Source organism: Limulus polyphemus, unplaced genomic scaffold, assembly GCF_000517525.1.
Source record: "Limulus polyphemus unplaced genomic scaffold, Limulus_polyphemus-2.1.2 Scaffold2336, whole genome shotgun sequence".
NCBI lineage: Eukaryota > Metazoa > Arthropoda > Merostomata > Xiphosura > Limulidae > Limulus > Limulus polyphemus.
The window spans coordinates 77,915-88,037 of NW_013667946.1; the positions used below are offsets into that span (position 1 = coordinate 77,915).

Here is a 10,123-nt window from a genome sequence, read left to right on the forward strand (position 1 = left end):
CGTACATACGCCTCGTCGTACGACGACAGTGTAACCCCCCCCCAAAAAAAAAACAAACAACTAAATAAATCTAAATTATCCTCTTTTTCTTTCTGGAATGACTTCAAATGTAGTGTGATGCTACATTTATCTTTCCAAAATACCTTTAAACTCATAACAATATACATCTATTTATAATTAAATTTTGTTGTCTTATTGCCCTTTGAACCATGTCTAACTACTATATGCACTATTATAAGTTGTAAATTACTTGGGGAACGTGCAGCTCATGTTATGCTATTGAATTACATTACCTACAAGCTACTCCGAGCTGCTGCCGTGCATGCCTCATGAAACATTTTTATTAGAGTATTATTATTTATTTTACCTAATTTAATCTTAACCTAAAAATATCCCTATTTTTACATTTTAATTACTTTTATACTAATAAAGAATAAACATGAAAAACAAGAAATAAAGTACTTACCCAATCTACTTTTTTCTTGTTGTCAACTGTCAATGACACTTAACCCTACTTTTTTATACTAATGGTAGTAATGCACTAAATAACTCTTATTTAATTAAAAAATGCAGCAAAGCACATTGACTAATAATATGCAAAAAGTAGACAATTTCCCCTTACCTAAAACTTTTTCTGGCTTTTTAACTACGCAAAAAGAGCCGTTACAAATTCATCCAAGCTAGTTGTTAGCTTTCCCACAGGAACTCTGAGTGAAATTGACAATTATCTGTTCAGAACACAATGGCTTTCTATTGGTTATAGGTAATATATAATTAAACATAAGAGAGAACTATTAACAAATCCTGAAAGAGAGGATGTGACAGGAGGGGTCTGATTTTCTATTTGATAACTCTGTAACCAAATAAAATTGAAGGCTATAACAATTATGGTTTGTCTGAGTGATGACAATTTTATAATGAATAATTTACATTTAATTTCATACTTTTTGAGGGGTGGTGGATAAAATAGAGAAAAGAAGGTGCCTAGAGAAAATGTATCACGTGTCACACTAGGGGAAATTCAGGATATTTTTTTTTATATTGCCTTGTAGAATTAATAACTTAAAACTTATATACTATTAAAATATGGATTACCAGCTAAGATTTTATGCTATACTAATTGGTATAGCATAAACAAAAAGTAGTTTAATAAAATATTGAATGTAAGACACTAAAACCTTGTGTCATGCTCAGTAAAGGCTACCAATGGCAACAGGGTTAACCTTATTTCCTAAAGTTCATCATTACAAGATATAATTTCAAGAAATGACAAAAGGAAAAAAAAATCAAAAATTATTACCTTAGTGTTCGTGCTCCAAAGAAGTGTGCTCCAACTGGTAAAATTGCTGTTGGTGGTATTTGGTCAAAAAATACTTCACCAGTTCCATAAAATGGCTGAATTCCTTTTCCTTGGAAACATGCATCAAATGGTTGGTAAACTTCATTAGTTGAATCAACAATAGAAGGAGAAGGAAATGGTCCAGAATATTTCAATGCCTGGTTATGTGGATTAGAGCCAGATGAAAATCCAAAAAGATCTGGGGAAAGATATTCAGACAAAAACTGGGGATGCAAAACTCCTCTCACTGGGTGCTGAGAAGGATGATCAACAAATTCAGATGTTTGAATTGAAATGGGTGGTGAACCAAGAGTTGTAAGTAAACTGATCTGAGAAGGACAATTAATACCATTAACTGATATTTTATCCAATCCTGATAAAACTCCACTTTGGTTTCCCAAACCATTTTTGAGACCATCATAGCTCATGGTTGATGATACAGTTGGTAAACAATCACCTTTTAGGGCAGTATAACAGCCATTAGGCAGAGACTGGATTTCTGCATGTGATGATGTAGGAAGACTTTTTTTTGTATTAAAGCCAAACGAAGTTGCAGTATTTCCTCTGGATTGTGACATTTGAGACCCAAGTTCCAATGTAAAATTGCTGTCTAGATTCCGTTGTATATTTGAATTTTTACGAAATGCTTGATGTCGCTGGTTAATGTTTCTTGGAAAGTTATGATATGGATGAGGCAGTTGCTGGTTTGAGTTAGTCTGATTTTGTTGCGGAATTACATGTCCAGTGATAGCTGGTGAGGCATATGAAATCCTATCACTTCTCTGAAGATGACTAGCACTTAAAAGAGGCATAAATGATTCTTGCCCAGGATTACCAGTGTCTACAGGGATAAAATCACCTTGATTCTGCACAACATTGCTGAAAGTACTATCAGCATGTAAATTTGGATTCTTTGAACAATCAGATCCAGCTCGTATAGCTCTAGGATACCCCACTGAGCGAAAACTGCAATTCAATTTTGAGGACTGTTGGCCAGATAACTTGTGTTCATCTGAATTTATTTGTTGTTCTCTGGCAAAATACTGAAATGACAAAAACATTAACTGCATTTAAATACTTCAAAATGAATATTTATGTAAAAATAGCAATATACATAACAGATATCTTTAATTGATTTGTAAACTTAAATAATTAGTCACAGTTGCACACAGTGAGTTTAAGGTAGTGAAACAAAATAACAGAAAATGAATTTCTTAATTCATATATATATATATATATATAAGTTATGTAAAATGGAAATAACTTCACTGCCATTCCTTATGATCCGTATCATGGTGTAGTATTTTTTTTTACAGTTCTATCAACCATAGCTTACCATAGATACAATGACTTTACACTGCTTCAGCTTGTTTACAAAATGTTATCAATATTTTTTTATTATTTATTTCAGAGTTCATAAGATAATATATGCTCTTACAAAATCAAGTCACCACATCACTTATTACCAGCAAAAAGGTGATCATGGAAAGTCAATTAGTTTAATGGCTTTAGAAAACAAAACTTGTTTACTGTTGAAAGAAATATTACATATTCTGGTCACAGTGCTTTAACTTGCATTTTCTAAAGATAATTACTGACCTTATATATCCTTTTTCAAATACAAATTCAATTTAAAGAAATCCTAATGGAGACTAGATTGATTACTACACTACTACACATGGGCTATATGCATTTGCCATCCCAAATTTTGAAACAATAGCAAGTTTGTAATAGTGCAAAGCTACACAATAGATTATTAGAGCTCTATCCACCAGGAGAAATTAAAACAATAATTTCAGAATTGTAAGTCTGTAAACTTACCACTCACCCAATGGGGGTACTGAACTGATAGACTAAATAGAATGCAGCTAGAGAACAGCATCTATCATCAACTCTTAGGCTACTCTAAATGAATACTAGGATTTGATAGTCACTCAAACAATGCATCCAAAGCCCCTGAGTGCTGAGTTTAATATTTTTTATTCACATTAGTAAGATTGTAGCACACATATATTTTCAAGTTTTATGTACTTAAAATGTTTTTGAATTTTTAGCTCGAAATGTCCTTTAATTTCATTTTATGTATTTTAAAAACTCACAAAATTCACACTGCATTTCCAGTATTCATTTGTGGTAAAAATTAACATCATAAACTACATAAACTACTAAATAATAATAATTTGAATACAGCAAAAGAAAATGAATGATATGTACTATTAAAAATACAAAATTTAGACTTGAGCATAAAGTTTTAAGATTACATGTATTAAACAATTTTGTATTTTCAGATACATGAATCAAGATAATCAATTTTACATCAAATCCTGTAAATAAAGAATACATGCTTCAAAAGCTGAAAATATTTAAAGGTAGAACACATTTTCCATAAAATGCACTTTGTAATTCATCAGGGAGGGTCTACATTACTAACTTTCATTGCATGAGTGTTAAAAAAAGTTAAATTTACTATACAATATCATGTACAGAAAAAGCACAAAGTTAAGTTGTTAGACATAGTACGAATATTTTAACTAAGGCTGATCAAACTGTTGAATTAACACTGTGTATAATTTATGTTATTAAATAAAACATAATATATATTAAAAACACAGTAATACCAAAAAACATTTTTAATTATGGATGTTTTAGAATTGTTTCCATAATTAAATTTTTAAAAATTAAGTTCACAATATTCTAACTAGAAAAACAGTATCAATTATTAATGGAGAAGTTTTTTGGTATGATCAAAAGTTTAAAAAGAACACAGATTTAAATGGTAATAAAATAATGGAATGTTTGATAAAATAAGTAGCAGATATGTTGAGTAATATTGTTAAGAGAAAACATTATAAAGACAGGATTTCTTTAATAATAATAATCTGTTTTTACAGAGTTGAGAATTTTAAAGTTTTCAAGAAGGATGGGGTAGTTGTTATTCTCACTATGCAATCAGATACAAGACTCAGGTGTATCAGGTAGCTTACATCTACTTCTAGCTGAAATTCCCATAGATGATGTGTAGTTTTACCAACACAAGTAGCTTTACAGCTACCATAACTGTACTTACAAATGATCTATGAGCACAAATGGATGGATAGTGTGTTTTTGGTTTTAAAGAAGTTTTGAATTCTAAATCTTGACCTGAATATTGAACAAAGCTAAATTTGCAGGTAATATATTCTGATTATTTTTATTCTGGATTTCAGTTTAAAATTTTGTTTGCCCATAAAAGGAGTGAGAAAACTAGCAGATATTTTGAGACAGTGTGTGGTTTCTTGATAGGTTCTACTTTGTTTGTTAAAAGTTTTTGTGTGCTAGGGTATGAAATTAAAAAGACAGTCACTACTTTGTAATATATTATGAATCTTGAAAATTTCATAGTGGAGACAGAAACAGCCAAAATTGATATTACATGCTCTTTATGAGATTTAGAATAAAGTTACATTTGAAGTAACTAGTACAAAGCTGTTGAAACGAGTGTATAGCCTGTATGTGTTTTCTTACAGTAAACAAATGTGGCAAAGAGATTGTTTATTTTGTTTATTTAGACATCTAAAAAAATCCAAGTTATTTATTTCTTGCATTTCACATGTAAACTTTAAACATGGTTGTTGTGAGTTTAGGTAATCTAGAAACTTCTTGGCATGATCTGTGTTTTGAAAAACTAGAAACGTATCATCAACATATCTTATATATAATATTAGTTTGTGATAAGAGAGGGCATTTATTCAGCCACTGACATCCATAATAACAAGAGGAAAATATTTGCAAGAGTCAAACCTAAGCATGATCACATTGCCACCCCATCTATCTGGTCATGAATATTACCAATAAAACCAAGCAACTGTCTTTGAGGGCCAATTTAATAGGCTATTTGATGCTTCGTTGGTTACAATACTGAGCCTCTTTGGTTAGAAATAGCTGTTTAATGATTACTTGGATAATTTCCTCATGTATGGATCACTAAAAATGTACAAATATTACATCTAAGACCTATTCTATCTACTTTCATTTCACATGCCTATGAACTCACTAAATATCTTATACCCGCACTAAACTGAGAATGCATTTCCTGTTGTAGACTCATTTTTCCTTTGCTCAAGAGATATCTAAGTTACCTAACGAACCAATTCATTATGTAAAGCTTTGATATTCAGTCATTATTCACTAAAATCCTACTTAAAGAAACTATCCAAGTAATTACTAAACAGTTATTCTTAACAAAGATGCCTACCACTCTAACCAACAAAAAATTGAACAGCTTCTTAAATTGGTCCTTAAGGACAATTGCTTCATTTTTAATGGTAATTTTCATGACCTGATAGATGGGGTGGCAATGGGATCACCCATCTGACTTGTGAATACTTTTCTCTGTCAGTAGCTAGATGAATGTCCCTTCTATTATACACTAGTATTATATAGAAGATATGTTAAACAAATTTTCCTTTTTTATCTCTTGACAACACTGATCATGCTAGAGTTTTCAGAATACTTAAACTCACAACATCCATGCATACACTTTACGTGTGAAATGCAAGAAAACAGTAACTCACCTTGTTTTAGACATCCAAGTAAACAAAAATAAACACTCTCTTTGCCACATCTGTTTACTGTTAGAAAACATTTACAGGCTTATACATATGTTTCAATACTTTCATACCATGATTTCTTCAAATGTAACATTGTTTTAGATCTCCTAAACAGAACACGTAATATCTGTTCTGAAAAATCTTGTCTTCCAAAATTCATAACATATTACATATTTCTTTCACTCTATTGTACAAACATTTAAACAAATAATATAGTCTACAAGAAGCCACGCACTGTCGTGTAATAGTTCTTATCATGTGCAAGCAAAGTTCTAAACACAGATCTGCAATTCAAAAAATAATCAAGACATTATTACCTGCAAATTAAACTATGTTTGATATTTAAGTCAACATTTAGAATTCAAGACTTGTTTAAACCAAAGACATTCTACCCATCACATGTGCTTGTGGGTCATTTATAAATACATTTGTTGTAGCTGTGTAAAGCTACTTATATTGGTAAAACTACACATCTCCTACAAAATGTGTGTGCATAAGCAAATGGGAATTTAGGCTAGAAGTGGATAAACCTAACTAATCCACTTGAGTCTTGTATTCAATTATATAGTGAGAATAACAATCACCCCATCCTTCTTGAATACTTTAAAATTCTTGACAATGGAAAACAGATCATGAACTCTTTATTAAAGAAACTCTTTCCATTTTCAGCAATCACCCAACACTAAATAATAAGTTATCAGCTTGTCCTTGTTGTAATTAATCTAATAATTTCCACATTTTTTGTGGTTTTTAGTACATTATCTTTATGTTCTAAATTTTAAAATTGCAAAGGTTTATACTTGTATTTTAGCCTTTTTATTACGTTTTCTCTTAATAACACTATTAAACATATTTGCTGCATGTTTTTATTGTATATTCTGTTTTATTGTTTTAATTTAAATCTGTGTTCTTTCTGAGCTTATGGTTGTATCAAAAACTTCTTGATAAATAGTTGATGGTGCTTTTTGTAGTTAGAATATTGTGAATCAATTTTTTGCAGTTTTAACAGTGATGAAATTTGAAACAATTCAGAAATTTCCATAATTAAAGGTATTTTTTGGTATTACCATGTTTCTAATATTTGTTATAAATCTTCATTTTCCATCTGATGAATCAGTGGGGATAAAAAAAAGGATATATTTCGATATTATATAACCCGTGCAAATCTATGTATATAATTGCAATTATAAAATCTATTGTTTTCAACTCTGTGTGTGGTAAAAGTGAACAGCAAATTTAAAATACAGTTGGAAGTAAACTAGCTTATTTCTTTTCACAAGCACAGATAAAAAATATATTTATGAGGGAATGCACAAATGAATTTTACAGTACATGACCTACTTGAAAGCAATAACCTAAAAACATTATATTTGTTCTTTCCCATCCATTTTTTTTTTACATAAGATTCAAGTTAATTTAATACTCCATAAAAGCACAAAACTTACAAATTTCTTTGACCCATCAACAAAGTTTTCTAAAACACTAGGGTGACAAGATCCTTGATAACAATTTTCAAAATGCTGAAAAGGTGGAAAAAGAGGTAACTGGTTTGCAGTGGAACTGGCAAAGTCACCAGTGAAGTCTTTATTACCAGTTTCAATATCTTCATTCATCCAAAACTGAAGAAAAAAATATTATTTTAGCCATTAATGAATAAACATCTACAGATTTATCCTTCTGCAGAGCTCAACAAAAAATAATAGAAACAATGAAAAAATTCTATTCATTTGAGTTGATTAATTACAAGGAACTTGTCAGAGCAATTTTTATATATCGGCAAATGCATCTGAAAATGAAATTTATGTAAGAAAAAATTTCCTGAGAGTAAAAAATGCAAGGATAAGCTACAAAAATATTTATAGTGTAAACTACTGAACAGCATTCTTTAACAGAATATACTTCAAAAATACAATCACAGTAAACTTTTGAAAACTACACTATCATGTTCAATATAAACATTTTAATTGGAAATGTTTATATTGAAAATAAACAGTTTATTTCTTACTTTCCTATTATTACAATCTGTTTCCTTGTTTGTATGTAGCTTATAATCATTATTCCATGATATGTTTCTGAGAGGTATACAAGAAAAAATTCAATATATCATTCAGAAAATACAAAAAATATAAGTTTGAAATAATTTCATTTGGAATTTGTTTGTAAAATAAGAATTGGAGACAGTCTAAACTTTAAAATAAAAACCTACAGGAATTTTAAATTTTGACATTTTTTGTGCTTGTATTTAATTTAACTGCCAATTACCAATAAAGAATATACGCATGAACATGTGAATATAGATAGATAAAGTTTATAGTTCGAACAACAAAATATCTGCTTTACATTTAGAAATCCATCACAATTGATTACTGTCAATGAACTATTGGTGTTCAGAATGTACTTATTATTTCTCCCCTTTATCTTAACACAAGTAAGAAAAGTAATGGATGGTGAATGGGACTGAGCTTAAAACAAATGGATAACATTTACCTTTCTGTGAAATGACATGCAGTAATTCAATTGTCATCTCATTCTCAAGGGGGGGTTGAATTCAAGACCTATTGCAAGCCAAGCGAATGCCGTACAAACTGAGCTAAATGACCGGCCAGGATGCAAAACTGATGTATATCTGATGCTAAATGCTCCTACAAATCATGTTAGGGACATAAAAATTTAAAAGGATCCAATTAGTATGGAAAATATCACAGTGATTGTCTCATACTCCATAAAATAATACAGATGTTTCTGATCAATATAAAGTGGTTTGTATTCTGATAAATCAAGAATTCAAATTTTTATGCCACGAACTTCTGATTAAATGGTCTGAAACCACTGCAAGTATAGGTTTTCTTCTGCCTACACTGTCTGTTAACTTGTAGATATCTTGGCTAATTTCTACTACGAGGCCACATGTAGATATGTTATGATATATTTCAGGTATAGGCCTAAATCTTGTTCTTGAATTGCTTAAATTCATAAAACTATACACTAACAGGAAACTGTTTCAGTTGTAGCAATGTTATTAAACATAAAATATTATATAGCTTTGTCAACCAGCTTTCAAGAATTGATCAGTATTGTTAAATCTTGTAATAAGGCTTTGTGGTTGGTATTAAGACATTTACTTTGTTTTATTGCTACTAATACGAGTTAAGTCAAAGTTTTGATATTCTCTAAGCAAATAATTATACATATATATATATATATTAGACTGGAGAGCAACATTTATAAATTGCTAATTACTCATACTAATGACAAAGGTATAAATGCCATTTCAATTTATTTAGGCCCACATATGACTAATAAATGTTAATGGCCAAGTAAGGCTATTCTAATATGCCACTGGCTTATAACTTTCTGTATTTGCCCGGCACAGATTTGAATTCTGGTTGGACAAGGTTGTTTTGACAACAAATTTGATATTCATGATCATGATTGCTTATATCCAAATCTATATCTATCTACAATCTAGGCTAGTCTACTACCATTTAGGTTTCAGTTATGCAACATTTTCTTGATGTAAAAAAGCCCCTAGACAGAAAGTTTGTTTATGATAATTTTTTGTGTTTGTTGTGAACGCTAATGTTTTCAAGAGAGAGAGAGAGAGAAAAAACAAAACAAAAAACTTAGTAATATATGTATATACATGTGTGTGTGTGTGTGTGTGTGTGTGTGTGTGTGATGTACATACATACATATATATATGTTTGTTGTGTTTTTGTTTTTTGACTCCCAAAAATCTCATTCTCTACTGGCACATTATTATGATGACAGTGCTCAGATGGCACTTACAAAAATAATAAATATAACAGTGAATAGTGAAATTACTAGTAAGAAAAGGTTACCATAAGTTAAATATGATCAGTTCTTAGGATTAAGTTTAAACACAATTATATCGAAGTTGTCAATCATGTGGTAGTGAACATAATATACAAAACTACTTTTAAGCTATCAAACATGTGAACAACAGACAATTCAGGAGCATCTTCACTGTACAAAAGGACAACAAACTTAATAGCATGTGCCACTTTGCTTGTTGGAGGTAGAGGAGAATAAGATTATCATTGGTATAAAATCTAGTGCAAAGTAAGCCAACAATTTATTATTTTGAATCAGCAACATGCTGATTCCATATATCTCTAACCTTATTATTTTCATATATATATATATATATATATATATATATATATATACACAC

At 30.1% G+C, this 10,123-nt stretch overlaps 1 protein-coding gene across 3 annotated transcripts in view; it reads right to left on the reverse strand.

The window, feature by feature from the left end:
• LOC106466663 overlaps positions 1-10,123 on the reverse strand; it is a 78,314-nt gene that overhangs the window by 17,149 nt on the left and 51,042 nt on the right. For 2 of the 3 annotated variants that reach the window (XM_013926955.2, XM_022394727.1), the window contains exons 8-9: positions 7,374-7,547; positions 1,301-2,382 (exon numbers count right to left, since the gene is read on the reverse strand). In XM_013926955.2, coding sequence (XP_013782409.1) covers positions 1,301-2,382; positions 7,374-7,547 — 1,256 coding nt within the window. The remainder of the gene's footprint in view (positions 1-1,300; positions 2,383-7,373; positions 7,548-10,123) is intronic. The other variant, XM_022394726.1, reaches the window with a different exon arrangement.